This window comes from Nothoprocta perdicaria, unplaced genomic scaffold (assembly GCF_003342845.1).
Source record: "Nothoprocta perdicaria isolate Ctin4 unplaced genomic scaffold, notPer1 scaffold_278, whole genome shotgun sequence".
In the NCBI taxonomy this organism is placed as follows: Eukaryota; Metazoa; Chordata; class Aves; order Tinamiformes; family Tinamidae; genus Nothoprocta; species Nothoprocta perdicaria.
In genome coordinates, this window is record NW_020455508.1 from 182,814 (window position 1) to 199,829 (window position 17,016).

The 17,016-nt window shown below is 39.6% G+C and overlaps 1 protein-coding gene across 2 annotated transcripts in view; it reads right to left on the reverse strand.

Annotated features, from left to right (window-relative positions):
- PLD5 (phospholipase D family member 5) overlaps positions 1-17,016 on the reverse strand; it is a 170,174-nt gene that overhangs the window by 126,563 nt on the left and 26,595 nt on the right. The window contains exon 1 of one of the 2 annotated variants that reach the window (XM_026041087.1): positions 9,483-9,702. The exons of the other annotated variant lie outside the window; for it this stretch is intronic. Coding sequence (XP_025896872.1) covers positions 9,483-9,485 — 3 coding nt within the window. The 5' untranslated portion in view covers positions 9,486-9,702. Of the gene's footprint in view, positions 1-9,482; positions 9,703-17,016 lie in introns of those variants that run through there. 2 annotated transcript variants of the gene reach the window in all.

The window sequence follows — 17,016 nt, forward strand, 5'->3', positions numbered from 1 at the left end:
CTCCAAAGCAGAGCGTCTCAACAAGAGAACGCTGCCCAGCTAAACAYGAGCCTGAAGCTGCTCCACCAGGCTTGGGAACGTAACATGAAAGGACAGCTTAAAATCCAAGCGTCCGACTTGCCGGGAATAAAGCGCTGGCAGAAATCCAGCAAGGACAGTCAGGAAATCCCCCTTCCGGCCTGTATCCCCGCGTTTCTTTAAAGGGTGGCAGGGAAATGGCATGGGTCAAGTGCTGAATATCCCGCGCAGAGGTCCCGCGCCGGCCGCCCACGTGGGGCTGGCCGCCCCGCGAGCCGCTCCACAGGCCTCGCCTGGCTTGCCCGCCTGCCCTTTGTCACCATTAGCAAGCCTGGGATCTCCAGGATGAGCTGTGCAGCAGCGACTTTAGGAATTACTCCCGAATCTTATTTACCGCACGGAAAGCGCGACGTGCACCCTGGCAGATGGGCAATCATGAAAGAGCTTTTGGTCTCTCTGAATCACTTTTAGTTCAGTAATAGATAAGCTCTCATGCTGTTTTCTAAGCCAAGACATCAGACATCTGGAGACCTAATTGCCATAGCTCAAAAACTTATTTCTATATGGGTTTTTGCATTTTTCTGCATGTGGKAGGCTGCACATACGAGAAAGAAAATGGTAGGCGCTGGCTAAGCATTAATTTCAACTTTTGTTTGCACGTAGCTATTATGCATGTTTTTCCATATCTGTGCAACACCACCAGTCAAATCCTGGTGTAACTTCACGAAAGGACTGGACTCTGACTTGGTGTACGTGTGCCTGGGTGGGTTACATTGCTTTAACAGGCATAGTACGTGCATTGTTCACAAATAAGAACTCAGCAAAAAAGCTGCTAAGAAAATCTGAAATAATAGCAGGAGCTCTCTGCAGTTCACTCTTGTTATTTATTTATAAGAGAGAGAGAGACATACACAAACTACTCACTCTAAAATGCGAAAAAAATGACAGGTGGTAGGGATGCATCTGAATTATGTTTCATCTTTTTAAGGAATGTAGTCGTGGGAATTTTCATCTTTCAAAATAATTTGAAATCCTCAGAACGTTATTCTCCATGGTGTTTCCTCAAAGCTTTTCTCCACTAATTTAAGCAAGAACAAACAACGCTGAATTTTAATTAACTGTCAGGTACAGCAGTGTGCATTCCAAGCCTCCTCCAGGAAACAACTATTTCTGCATTTGAGAGAAGCATGTTTATAACCCAATAAAAGAGATGTTCCTCACTGCAGCCTARCGAGTGTGAGGCCTTAAAGGTAGCAAAAAATTAGAACAAAACATGGCTTTCCATGCCCTGCAACCACGTCCCTAGAGAACAGTTTACTTTCAGAAGAAATGCTTTTAGTTTTAAAACACACACATGTACAAAAGCCTAAGATCGGATACTCAACAGAAAACACATATGCCCACAGTAAAAACGAAAGAGGCATTTGAGCCTGAGATAGGGTTTTCCTATCTAGATTCTACAAGTTTGCCATGTTGAGCTGTTCATTTCACCTTAGCCAGTAAAACAGCAGTAGTTACTTGAAAGAAAACAGAGTTAAGTAGGTCAYGGTTGTGAATGCTCCTAAACCTGACAACCTCAGAGGATTTCTCCCCAAAATTAATAAAAATTGATCTTCCCTTCCTCYGATTGCCGCAGTGCCATTTAGTCAAAAGCTCTGCCCTGTTTTCTGTGCAAAACCTAAAGCCAAACTGGGTGCTGAAACCTTYATATTTGTTAATAAAGTTGTAAAACTGAAAGGGAAATAAATATTGTGCATGCAAGTGCATGTGCCCATGTGCACACGTGGTCACACTGCAGTCCTGGCCCTCAGGCTCTCATATCACTTTAGTACTCTGATATTTTCATGACATTCCAATTTTATTTTCCACTCTTAATTATATTTAAAACTGAAACAGACATTTCAAAAACTTTTTTTTTCCTTCCCCCTGCCATTGGAGCTCATAATGAAACCTGCAAGAATATTCAGCTATGTGTAAAACTCCAGGTAATATGTTGTTAATAGCAGAGAACAGGCAAAGACAGCTGCAACAGTCCAACATAATTCTTACTTGGTAGCAAGGAAGCAAAATTGCCCTTCTCCAGCTAGGTCTGCAAGGAAAACTTTGCCTAGGCATCTCGTAGCAAAGAGAAACATTTCTGAGTGGCAGGGGGAGAAGGGCAGGGCAAGGGGGAATGAGGCAGGACCTGGGCAGGGGACACCAGCTCAGCAGCACCCAGCCAGGACTGATGGGCATCCTCAGTCATCCTAGGCAGCTCCTACATGATTAACTGCAAGAAAGACGTAACACATCGTAGCCCATAAGCAAACACTTGTAAGCTTTAAGCCCTAAGAAACTGCCTTACTCTATTTTCAACTTTGCTGTCTGAGTCATTCTGGACTTTCTAAATCGGATAGTAGCTAGCAAAGGATGAACTAGTAATCTCACCTTTTTAGACACTTCTAAAGAAATGCAGGTGTGTTTGATAACAACAGCCACCTCCTATATGCTCTGAAGTATCGATAAATACTTCATATAGACAGATAGGTAGATAGATGGGAATAGATTTATAGATAGATGGGAAGACTGTGACTTTGGAAAGTTTGGATAGCTCCCTTACTTCTGCAAAAAGCAGAACCTATGAAACCAACTTTGGCAACAGTGATCTGTATTATCTCTGCATTAGCATTCCCAGTAGTGGTAGTAAAACCCCAAACATAGTTTAGTTTAAAATTCTTTTCTGAAGATACAAAAGTTATTATAAACAATACTGCTTTACAAATCGGAAACAAACTACTCAGAGCAGGGGGAGCAGGAAGGGGAGGGCAACAACTCTAGATGACTGGTAAATTAACAAAATTTGCTCTTATTCTGGAGAAGAAAGTCTTTTTTTCCCTATAATAATCAATTTCTATTAAGTGTTTTCACATACAGCATCTTGYAGGTATCTTTTACACACAATTATACTGTCCCTAAATTCCCTGCAAAATCCCTGTAATTATACTGTCCCTAAATAATGCATCTCCTCCCTCTCCATCACTGACTGGAATCATATAACATATATGTGCTCCACCACCACTGACACAAACAATAGGGGAGATTTCACTCTTTCTGGACTGTSAAAATGAACCACAGCAATTGCACTGCTTTCAGAAACTTGTACTATAGAATACTAGAGAAGACTGCTACAAATACTATTAAGGTCATTTACACCAAAATGCATTAGCAGTCTTTCAATTTTTATTCAGACTTCAGATCCTTCTACAAATACTTAAAAAAAAAAATCCTTTTACTAGAAAGGGAACCTAAGCAACAGTGAAGCCAACCTATTAATAAGTTTACAGAAGAGTTGTAGCATTTGAGAAACTTGGTGATATATAGGCAAAACAAAAGATTACACACTTTAATGCAACAAAGACATACACTCATAAATTCTAAAGTATCGTGCAATAAATTTCCTTTTATAACACAATCAAATTGCATGTTCTCTGGCATCAAAAATAGCATCTTCAAGCGGTTGTACAGTCATGTTTTTCCTGTTAAATTTTTTACAGTCACTTAATTATACATGCATGTCCTATTGGACTGCAGTATTTCTACTTACGTTGAACACAAAAATACATATTTAGTACAGGAATATCTATTTTAATCCTATGAAGACAACTTGATTTGTATTTTGTTTTTGAAGGCAAGACTAAACATGGTTTTATGCAACCAGGCACACTGCAAACCTTGTTATTGCCAGCACCAGAGGAGCCAGCAGCCCTAGAACAGGTGGTCTCACTCCTTCCCCAACTAAATCTGTAATCCAGTATTATTTTTTTTTTCTCTTCCAAACATTTAATCTGAATGTTGTGCACTGGCTTTCTTGTATCTAGGAATACAACAATTACCTGCCAACCTTTACTCTAAAATCCTCAATGCACCAGAATCACTAAGTCAGAAGATTCTTCCAAGACTAAATCGCCCAAGTTTTTCTGCAACTTGTCTGGAGCTCATTTTGAGCCATTAGCTTTGAATGACAAATACATGGATGACTTTGAAACAGGAACTATGCATGAGGTGCATCTAGAAAAGAGGGGGGGGTCTCCCCATCACCGAACTGGCCATAACTGGCATGGGTGCACAAAAATGGAGCCTACAGCCAGCCCCAAGCACACCGAGAAGAAATAGCAAACTACCAACTTTGAGAATCATTTTATTATCATTTTTGTATCAAATAAAAGCTAGAAAAGACCCAAATATATTCTGCCTGTGACATCCCCAGTTCATTGTATTCATGCATAGAACAGGTTTTCCCATGCTGTGCATGCACAAGAAACAGATTTCCTCCCTACCTAAGCTGGAGTTAAAGAAGTATGAAATAGAAGTGCTGCTTTTGCAGTCTATTTTCTGTAACAATGAGATGAATGCTAGTACAAAAAAAGGTTTCTTTTTACATTCCTATCTCTTCAGATAATAAAAAAAGACTTACAATAGTATATACAACAAGTTTTGTGAAGTAAGAAGAGAATCTAACAGAGTCTAATTTACTTATGGGAACTTATCATCATGGAGTTTTTCAACATTCTCCAATGAAAATAAAAATTGAACTTTTTCTAAGCTAAATTTTGGATTCAGTGCAAGATCTTTCTCCTTCTTACTTGAATAAATTGGAAGCCTGAGTTAAGAGCTCTTTGGTTGTTCATCAGATGGCAGGTTTGGGCTACATCAAGTCTATATCCTTCCAAATCTGCAATAGTTTTTTCTCAAGAATTCATGCTGATGAAAACACTATCCTGTTACGTGGATTCTTCATTCTGAATAGGAAAGACCAGAAAAAAATGTATTGCCAGGGAAGGAGTTAATTCAGAAGTGCTGTCCTGTCGGATCCTACCCCTTGCCATGTTTCATAAGTGAATCTTCAGCCTTAATTTCCACATGACCAAACATCATTTTGATTGTTAGATGGTCTTCCACTCATAGGAAGGGCCATGTCAGCAACCCCTAGCCTGGTAGGCTGACACACACCCACTGTCCTCTGACCCAGGATCAGAAAGACAGTCGCATTCAAGTCACACAATGAAGGCCACTTCCCATCACAAGGCAGGAAAGGGCTGCAACAAAGGGTCTCTGACATACCCAAATGTTAGCACTATTCAATTAGGGCCATGACAACTACTAGGAATGCCATCATGGTATGGGACTAGAAACACAGAAGTGAGGCAAAACCACCASACCTGAGTTCTCCACTTCGTTACCAGATACTACAAGGTTTGATTCTGCAGATTGTGCAGGTGACACAAYGTTGTTGCACACATTTAGCCCATTTGTTTTCAAATAACTGAGATTTACAAGTGCAGGAGACTTCCTTTAGTTATGGCACATTCTCATCAGGGCTTTTTGTACTACAGCAAGCCTGGAAATTCAGCCAAACTCTGCACTGCATCTCCTACCAACATATACAATCCAGGCTCAGTTTGGACCACAGCACACTCCCTGCACAAGCACTAGAAAACACATCCTTTAGAGCACAGCTTCCTAACTAGTTCCTCCTACCTCTGCATGCCATTGCATCGGTATAAAGTTCACAGCATCACAGAATGGTTGAGGTGGGAAGGGACCTCTAGAAATCATCTAGTCCAACCCCCCTGCTCCAGCAGGAACACYTAGAGCACGTGGCACAGGGTCRCATCCAGGGAGAGGTTTTCAAGCTTTTTTGAACAGCTGTCGCATAGGTGAATTTCTGAAAACAAATCATCTCCTCTCTGTGTGGAGGACTGTCAACAAACCTGAGTTACAACTGAATACACCTAAAGATAAACACTGTCACATAATTCTCCAGTTTTGATACAGCACTACACACAAAGAAAACTGCCAAAAGATTCATTTTGAAAGAAAATGAACCACTTTTTAGCATCCTGTATTCTTATCCCATACTTTTTACACAGAAGGTCCACAGTGAGTTTCAACCTTGATATTTTAGGGCAATTATTCTTAATGAGTATGAGGATCATGTTATGTGTGGCAAAGATTCTACTGCAAATTTTCTAATACGAGCATTAACGAGAAACAGGAAAATGGGTATTATCCAGCTATAACTCTATTACTCAGAAAGTTACCCCATTACTTATTTCAGCTAAAAACCAAACTGACCTTTTCCCCCACCTTCATTTTCCTGAACCTTCACTTTCAGCAAAAGAATCCCAGCCTGCAGGGCAGGCTGAGACTAAACACACACCTTTTCAACAGTTTCCTTAGCTGTCACATGGATGAAGGAATAAAAGCCCATCATGAACACAGATGCAGCAGGCATCCGAATACATTATGTAAACCACAGCAAATAATTTATAGCTTCCTAAAAGCAACTCCTTTTAAGGTGCCCTGCCGATGTAATGGCGAGTTTAAAGCACATATTTCAGTATGCAAAAATCTCATCTACAGAGTGCATTGGTAATGAATGAAAGAAACAGTTTTCCAAAATATATATATGTGTGTATAAGTGTATATATATATATGTGCATGTGTGTATATACGCACACACACACAGGCACACACACACAGGCACACACACACAGGCACACACACACACATCAGTTTGGGAATCCTTGCATAAATTTTGCTTCCTTTCATATTTTGTTCACTGAAAGGATCCAGGCTCTGTAAACAAGCACACTGAGATTTCAAAACAAGGCTTATTATGAATACATTTAAGTAGATACTGAGAGATACTTCATTATTATGCTTCAATTGAAGCTGACAGTGGGTATCTTTTCCTCTCTTCTTCACAGACAAGATTTATGGAGATAAATCTGATCTGGAGATCATCTGCCATACTCTCTTACTCAAAGCTATCTCAGTCTGAATAAAAAAGTTAGCAATCAGTTTCTTTTCAAGTCCTTCAATATTTGTTCAGTGGTTCAAGTTCATTAGGAAAGCTAAAAGGGCCACTCCAGAATGAACAAACAATATTTTAGCCAAGGAAGTGTCAGGAGAACAATGGGAAGAAAAAAAATAATAATTAAAAAAAAGTAAAATCTGAGGATATAATCAAATCTTGAGGTAAATTCATTGTAAGTACAGGGCTACATTCTAACTCCCTCACTCTACATAGTTCCTCTTTTTTACATTTACAGTAAATCTCTCTAAATAGAGGATTACATTTTCAGGCTTCAGGATTATCAGACTTCTATTTAGTCATGGAGATRAAAAGTATTTAATCTAAATGCATTTCTAGATATATTGTAGGAAGGCTGCATCCAACTGTTGAGTAAGTTTAAGTTTTGCATTAGCGATAAAGCTAATTTCCTTAAAAGTTAGCAGTGCACTAACTTTCCAGTTTTGCAAGTTTTTCAAATGAGGTTGGCATATGATTTGCAATGTTACTTTTACTCCTTAGATTTATCAGAAAAAAAATACTTTGAATAAAGTTATCCAAAGCATTCGATAATATGCTGTGACCTCAATAAATCCATTAAGAATTCACATTCTGAAAGAAYGTGCATCATTAAGAGTTTAAGAAAGAAGCAATGACCCTTGGACTAGCTATGCCATTTGTCATATAGGTGACTGCTACTAAGGGTACTTTTTTCAGCCGTGTAGGAAAGAGGTTTTTTTTCTACTCACAACAACCTTATGTAGGCTATCCAAACTAAAATAAATAGATATCCTGAGAACGAACCACACTAGTTATCTAATTAAGCCAAGTAGAAAACAAGACAAGTTTACTTTGGCTTAAATTTTATCTGAGCAAAYAGACCAGAAAAATGTGTGCGCTACAGTTTTCCTTCATTTTCTGCAGCTGAAGTTCCCATGCAAGTCAAATGCAGAASGAAATACGCACCTGGAATGTTTATATACAGGACACTGGAGCCAGGAAAACACTGGAGATCAGCTTAACGAATAATAAAGGAGGATATATAAGGGTATACATCTACTACATGCACACCATTTTCTGATAATTAAGTTGTATTATACTGAAGTCTCCTCAGTATCATAACACACACTGGGCATTTTTTGTCAAGAATGATAGAGAAAAAAAATCACAATTCTTAGATTCACACTAAAACTTCCATGAAATTTASAGCCTAATCTCCAGTTAAAGATTTCCTAATCTGCCTTGCATGCTGAAAAGGAAAGCATGTCTTTAGTGCATCAATTTTGATTACAACCAGAATCTACAATATAGAGCCCAAGATAACAATTTATTCTATCATAATKCACTTCTGTTTTGTATTTCTTGCCATTCTGTGAAACCACTTAGTCTAGAAAAGGGCCAAAAAGCATCAGTGATAGTTTCAGTTTTTACATTCAATTTTTTCATATTGCTGAGCAACAATATATAACAAAAATGAAAAATACTAAATAAGGTAGTTTCACATCTGCTGTACAGTTTTCAAATTCCCAGAGTTACTCTTCTAAAATTCTCCTCTTCCATTTGAATCACTAAAAGAATAATTTCCCACATATCAACTGGGCTGTCAAGTAAGCATATTTCAGTACTCTTCAGACTTATTTAGTGATTTGTTTTCTTTTTACCCTGATGTACTATAATTTCATAATCAATATATTCCTGGACTCTGGTAKATACTTAAAATGAATGGCTGAGTTCCCATACAGGAGATAGTTATTTTTTTTCCTTATTGAAATATGCATCAAGTCCAGTCTTGAGAATGAGTCTTGCCCGTAATGCATACAGTAATAACTGTGAAGATTTKCATTCCTCCAGCAAATGTTTAACATCTAGAAAACCGCTCGTAAATGTCTYTAGCATCTCTGGGCACTGTTTAAACTATTTTAACAGCATGGGTGTTGATTCACAATAATTTCAAATTCTACATTTATCTATTTTATAATCCACTTTTATAATTTTAATAGAATATTTATGTTGTTACTTGGAATAAAATCACTGTCTTAAAAAGTTTTACTTGGTTATTTATCCCACCCAGTAATTACAGCAGAGAAAAGCAATGTAACTAACAGGTCTTCATAGAAGGAAAACAGAAAAAACAGAAAAAAACAGAAAAATAAAGTCTCTGTGGCTCTCACAATCTGCAGATTTCTTTGTACAGAGCATCTCTGTTTCTTCCTAAAAAAACAAAGCAAGCACACAAACACACAGCCAGTATAAGCAATCGGCACAGGTTTTATTCATATGTATAACATCTGTGCCAGTGGTTACTAATGCAAAACTATAATAAAAGCTAATGCAATTGTCACATGCTGCAAAAGAACCATTAGGGAAGCTCATATTTTATATTGAATTTCAGTCATTGTTTTCAAATTTTARAAGATTTTCTGCAAGCTGTATAACATGTTCAGTGCCAAAGATATTTGTCACCAACTTGCTTTGCTGATTTCTTCCTACAACACGTTTATAATGCCACTGTATCTTAGACACTGGTTATATGGCTTAAATACTGCTCCCTACTAATTTCATCAGCAGCTTTTAAACATTCTTTTCAAAATATCGATCTAGATCTGGTGAAAAGTAAACAGCTTCTTACCATTCTGATCCAGTATTTCCCTCGTCAGGAGTCCAGGAGCAAGGAGCTGTTGCACTGCTTACTAGAAACACCCGAGGCAGAGAATGTTTTATGTGGTTAAAATGTATCACCACTGATTATATTTCAGTCCTTCAATTCCTAGCCTTGATGCTTTGGAAATCAGCCAATCCAAGCGATAAAGAGGTCTGCAACAAGAAGTTGCAGAATTTGCACAGAATGCTTCATAAAAATATTTTGCTTCTTGAGACTTGTTTTTTATATCCGCTAAATGTTAAAATAAATCCTGGCTCCGTCTTCCCTCCTCCTTTTTTTTTTTTTTCCCCTCCTCCAAAATGAGATTCATATATTGTTCACAAGGGACTTGAGCACTTGCTACAGCTAGGCACAGTGCAGACAGGCATCATGCCAGATTACGCATAACAGCTCTGCCAAGATACCTGAATCTTGACTTGCAACACACCCTGTTATTCCAAACATGGATCTTCCTAAGCCAAAGCTCCTAACTTTGCCAAAACACACAGTGTTTTTGCAAGGCAGCCAAATATCCTTGCAGATTAGCAAAGAGCATTTTTCATTTACAACAGGATTGCTCTTTGTTGGGCATTTTTCAAGCATCTTTCCCTAGTGAAGATGAGGTGGAAAGTTCTGAAGAGCTGAAATAACCAGTCAGCACTTCTACTACACATTCTACTACAGCCCTGTGTCCTCTCRGAAAAAAGCACACAGAAACTGCTCTGCCATTCTATAACTGCCATTAATTATGTAGTTAACATTAGAAAAGCCTTATATTTGCAGTTATACTGCAGAATGCCAGATGGAAAACATGGAACAAATATGGCCTGGACTCCATGGAGCTCACAATCCAACAACACAGCAAGAGCAGGGGGCAGAAGGAACCAGTCAGGCAGTGTCGACTGGTTTGATAGGTACTTACAACATATTAGTAACTTGACTATTGCCATGCCTTTGGGGCGTAAAGACTCACATGTTTTATAAAAGGGGTAGTCACAGGGATAAGGAGGATACCTTGGAGATGTGTCCCAGGATGTGCTGCTAAGAACAAGACATGTCATTGCACAGAGTGCAATAGTTAGTGTTCAAACATTCAATGACAGGATGATACAGAATAGAATTGATGTTTCCTCGATGAAGGTCATTTTATAAAGGCCAAAAAAAAAAAAAAAAAAAAAAATTTAAGGCCATGCTCAGTGCAAGAGAAAAGAAACCTTCAAAAGACACCAATACCTTTCCAATCTCCTCTTTGCAACATATTATAGCAATGATTTCCACAGCACCTGTTTGAATGAGTGTGAGAGCATAAGGATGTTTTGATGATAAGAGAAGAATGTTGGACTAATCGTGCAAGATGAATAAGAGCTGGATGAAAAGTTTTGTTGCTTGTTCACACATAAGTGACCTTATTTTCAAAATTACATGGAAAAAATAAGACACATCAAAAACACTGAAATTTACTTTCGAGGCCAGAATATAGAGAAAGCACAAAAGTACAAAATGATACCCATTTAATGGACACCATGACAGGATTAGATCAGACAAGATCAGGTTTTCCAGAGTGACAGGAAAGCAGTAGCAGAATCTACAGGAACTCTGCTTAGCTCTGCTGAGCTTAAGTCAATTTTTAGATATCCACACAAAGGTCTCCCCACTTCTGGCTAAAGAAGAAAGGCCTGGAATAAAGAAATGTATTGGCATGCCTTCATGACAAAGATCCACTTTGAATTATATTTGCAGGTGAGATTACCTGGAGTAAATGATCAGGAAGGGACTGACATCCAAGGCCTTATGAAACATAGCAAAAGAGTAGAGATAAGCAGAGTCCTCTGAAATGGGCTTTAAAAGAAGGACTAAGAAGGCAGGAGGGAATAATCAGAGAAAACAGACTCTTAGAAACCACGAGAGAATGCCAACACAAGAGTGGACAAGAGGATCCAAGAGAGCTGACCTGTTAGAGGAAAYGGGTATAGGGCACTGATTTCACCACGTAGCCACGGACTGACTGCCCTGAGGCAGCTGCAGTGGAGGATGGAGCCCTGGAGCTGCTCTGTGGTTTTCAGCCACCTTGCTATTCTCCAGGCATCCTTCCCATGTTTCTCAAGTCTTTATACTTATAGAATATACTTGCTGCAGCACGGATCAGATGCTGAATATGAAGGCATGTGATGAATGCTTGCTCCTATGTGCTCCTAAATACAGTGTGCACAGAGCACTGTGATATTGCCTGAGGAATAAATGGAAACCTCTCATTTTGAAGCCTCACTTTCAGTTTCATCCACATCTTCGGATGGTAGGATGTGTCTGTTTTGTAATCTAAGAGTTCAGAAGTATTTAAATGGATACAGTTTCTCAGAGCAAATTCTGTTAGATCTCTTCTCATACTTACAAAATACACCTTTCAAATTTAAGTGTAAACATCTCTTTGTTTCAATTAAGAGATATTTCTATATAAAATGAGTGACCATCCAACTATAAAGGTATATARAAAGCATTTAAGTTAATTGACTTGCTTTAGCATTAGCACTCTTGCTTCAGAAGGGCACCTTTTCCAGGTTACCCGCATGTTAACTTTAAGCATGTCCCAACACACACATTGCACGAAAAGGTGTTCCCAACCTGGGAAAAAAATCATATGCTCGTATATCTATAAATATTCAGTGTTGACTTCAACTTTTTTCAGCTAGACAAACCTTGAAATTCCTGTGATCTAGAGAAAGAAATTATTTACCTTTACTTTTATAAAGGATAAGCAAATGAAAGTTAAATTTTTCTGTACAGTTTTATGGAATTTTCTCTTTAAAAGATGAAAACTCATCTCCCCGAGCTTGGGTAAAACCCTTACCTTATTACTGCACTGACTGCCTATAGTACTATCACTCAGGARTAACTATAGATTTCCAGGCTTTCCCTCTCTCTCAGTAGATTAACTGTCATATCCTATGCTTAAGAGGCCAGTTTAAAAGTTCAGATAAGGCTTTCAAATGTAACCTCTAACATTATCTAACTGCCTACTGGAAGTAGGCTAACAGACATCATATTTAAAACACTTATTTGCAGAGTTTTCCATAAGCAATATGGAGTATTATGTCTAATGACATAAGGAGTTCTCTGAATGCTCTAGATGATTAAGGATGATTAAGAAAAATATGACGAGCTGGTTGACAAAACTCAAGTCATATTCAAGTAAAGTCACCTCTGTTTTGTCACCTCTGTGCTTGCTTTCATTGCATTCATGTTCTTTTCAGCATGTAAAATTACATACTATTACATAAAATTACATATTAGAGCTCCCAGCCTGCAATGAGGGAACAGTTGCATTAAAATGGTATCAAACACACGAACTACCAAAGAACTGAGTGGGAGAAGCTCTTACCTTGCAGATGTTTGAATTCTATCTTAAAACGGGATTGGGGGGGAAGGGGGAAGGTATTTCGACTTCTCAGTGAAGTGAAAAGTCCTGAAACATGTAAATGCAGAACAGATCCAAACTGCTTTAGATCTGTTTGGACTGCTCTAAGGCCAAACAGGACAAGCAGTTTTTTGAGGGCATACTCCATAAAATCAATCCAAATTGTACCTCACATTAAGGAGAAGCATTTCCTTTACCCATAGTTTCTAACAAATAATGCAAAGAGACAAAGACATCTTGCCACAAACAACTAAAAGCAAATCATAAGTGTAACAGGAAGGAGATCCATAACTAAAAGGGCTAGGATTTTTATCAAAAGATTCAGAAATATTTAATAAACTAATTCATAAAATACACATTTTTTAAATTCCCTCTCCAAACATCTAGAGGAAGTCCCAGTCCATCATAAAAGGTATCTATACAGAACAGCAGTATACACTTCTCCATTTAAAAGATATTACATTTTATCAGGAATGGAAAAGGAGCAAGCAAGCACACAACACAGCTTTTCAAAATCTTTAGGCATCCAAATGGATTAAAATCTTGGTGCAAATATGTGGAATTTGGTCTGCCTTGAACATCAGAATTCTGAAATTCTATGTGGCTGGATGTAGAATGCTGTTTAAAACTGGGAGTTCGATAGCAAGGTGGGAGATAGGATTGAACAGGCTCTTTGCTTCCAACTTCTCTGCATAGGAGCCTAAAAGATAGCCACAGCCACCAGACCTGCTACTCAGAGAAATAACTGTGTTCCTATTTTACTGTGACATTACTTTAACACAACAAATATCAATATCGTACATCAGACAGCATCTTTGAGTCCTTTTCACCAATCCCATTACTTCAAAATAAGACCTCCTTTGCGCTCTCTCTCTCACACACACAACCTGGCTGCTTGTTGGGAGACTTTAGCAGTCACTAACCCAATTAGTTCTGCAGAATGAACATTTTAGTTTCAAAAAAGTAGGTCTCTCTGATAGTTAGAAAGCAATATTTCCAAAGTGCACCCTGCATGTAAATCCATAAAGTATTGCTCTTTTAGGGCTAAAGAAAAAAAAAAAAAAATCACCTGAGCATAGGCTCAGAAGCACAGGATTCAAATATGCCTCCATAAGTCTAAACTGGCCAAAGCCAAGTGACAAAGCCTTTCTATTGGGAACATGGAAAAGGAACAGAAGTGGAAAGAAGAGAGCGCAAAGTTGAGCGCACACAGAGAAAGGAGTAGACAGCAAGCAAGCTGGAGCAGAGAAAGAGACAGAACACCAATGGGCCCAGAACTGTTTCTTCTCTTAGGTCTGCTGAATATAAAAAATGACAACACAGAACGCAAACAAATGTTGTGCACTACTCTTCCTCACAGGGAACGTTATTCCCCTCCACAGTGAGCCTTACCAAAAAATCTCCTGCAAGTTACATCCTTGCTCAGACAATTCAATAGACTGATATTACACCTCAAGACCAAGTCCAGTGCTCTGGGAAGAATAACACAGAAGCAGAGATCTGTGCATGCCAGCTGATGCTCTGAACTGAAAAACGGAAGTTTAATAAGTTCTCCGAGGCCCACACCAAACAAAATTTCTACAGAAAATTCTGCTTTTAGAGATTAGACGCTCACCCTGGTCCCCCACCTCTCTTTTTGCCTCCCCACACCATAGATTTAGATGTTAAAAGTACAGCAGTGATGAACGTAGTAGAAGGGAAGCCGCAGAGGCTACTTGCTTACAACTCTACTCAGCTGTAGCCATGGGATGAAACACAGCCCTGAAAGGTTAGCAGCTTGCTAAAGACTGCCTGTACTACACAGCTCGAAAATGACGGACAAGTTCACAGCCATACTAGCATGGTGCATGGCCTTGTGCACAGCACATGTCTGCTAGTTAAATGTCTAGTGCCAGCAGACAGAGGACGAAGGGCTTTCACCATCACCAAGACCAAACACTGCTTGCAAGGCTCACAGAGACTTTTTCCTGATATTTAGTGAAAAGCTGACAGATATTTTAGAGGTGAGAACAACTACAGAAAAAGTGCCATCATGCTTAAGTAAATAAGTTACAAAAATGCAGCCTTCATATCTATCAGATGCAGCTGAAAGCACATAGGAGTGCTGCCTCCCAGAGTCCAACCGCCTGGAAGCAAGGCTCACTGCTCTGCTGCAATAGAGGACCCTGCCCACAGGGAAAGCCCCGCAGGGGCTGAGGCACCGCAACCACACAGGCTGCGGCGAGGAGGCCGTGTGGCACCTTCCCGCCCCCAGCTGCACCGGCCTGCGCCTCTGCCCAGCCAGGGAACCGCATCAAAGTGGAGCGAAGCAAAGACCTCCCCTCACAGGCACATGAGCGCACGAGCTTGCAAAGAAAAACAGAGTCATGAGGCCCTCACTCGCCTCCAGGCCTGCAAGTGCAGCACAGAGGTCCCACGGGGCTGCAGGAAGGGCTGGCAAGTGGTCCAGAGCCACCCCAAAACAGTGGGTAGTTTCTGACATCCCTCCCAAGCATCATTAAGAGTGTCAGAGAAGAAGACATTGCTCCTACACACACCATAGCTGAAGGAGGTCGAGCAGCATCATGTTCCTGGGCCTGGGTCCTGAGACCACCACACAACTAGCTTCTAGTTGTGAAGYAAGTAGCAGGTTAGGGAGTCTTGCTCTTAAGAAACAGAAGGTTTAGGCATGATATTTTGGTCAGTCACTGCCTGACCCTTTACATGCCACTATAAGCTTTACAGGTTGCTCATGCCAAGCATCCTTTTGTTGCATCCGATGTATGTTAGAGAAGATGGGGCACAGTCTCAAAATATTGAACTTAGCACTGCAATACTTCATCAGCCAACAAAACGTTTGCATTACAGAGAAAAACATCTCTCAGCACAGCACTCCCCCAGTAACTACCATTCCTAAAGAAATACTTGCCAGAATTCAAAATAGCAAGTAAAAGCTTGCCAGTCGATATAAATCAGCACATCTCCCGTTTTCCCTTTGCTTTCCAGGAGATTTTTGTCAGGCTTTTTCTACTACTTTCTTTTTCACCACGAGGGGGGGGTACAGCACCACCAGGGCCCAAGTCTCCCAGAGCACAATAAATACTGAAAGATGAAGTATGTCATTATCCTAGAACAAGCACTTGAATTAACTTGATTAAACTAAGGAAGAATGATCGCAATATATGCTCTTGACTATTTAATAATGCAGTTTTTTATATACAAAAAGCCTATGTAATGTATACACTGAAAAAACTGCCAATTTAAAAAAMAGCTAATCGTTATTAATGTATTTGGACTCCTACATAACAACATTATCTGCGTTGATGTAACTCAGTTTTGCTTCCATGTAAAATTACACATAATATAATTTTCCTGGATCATAACAGACATTTAATTTTGCTGCAGTGGTCTGCCCGATGCCCATCTCAAACTCATCTGGAAGAGAAAAGAAGCAGCAGACAGATCAAAGCTGCCACGGTTAAGCCAAGTCTGAGAGGTGCTCAAGCAGGGCAGCACCTGAGGAGATGACCTGGGCCCAGGGTGACTGCCRGGTTACCTCACACAAGGGTCACCTTGGTGTGTCACATGGTAAAGAAAATACAGAGGAGAGCAGATGACRAAAGATCACGGTCTGGGGTGATCACAGAGCATCTGACAGACATGGTGGCACATGCCCAAGCAGCAGGGCAAAGAGAACTCAAAATTGTTCCTAGATAGCTGGCTCAGTTACAATTATACTTCATAAAAAGACATGAATCTCTCCACCTGGGCCTTGAAAAAAATGAGTGATTCTAAGAGAATTGAAAAATAGCTAAATCTCATTTTCAAACTGCATTTGTTCAGATATCAGATGCAAGAAGACCAAGTGGTTTTGACTAAACAAATCTTCAAAGAGGTCATGAGCAATAAGCGAGGCAAATTACAAGCTTTCACAAATCCACGCACTATGCAACTCCAGCACAGACTGACCAAGAGAGTGAGCTGCACAGTGCTGAGTGACATCAGTGATGTTTGAATCACCTTTGCCATGATACCAGAACATGATACCAGCAGATTCACAGAATATTTAAGGTTGGAAGGGACCTCTACAGATCATCTAGTCCAACCTTCCTGCTCAAGCAGGCACACCTA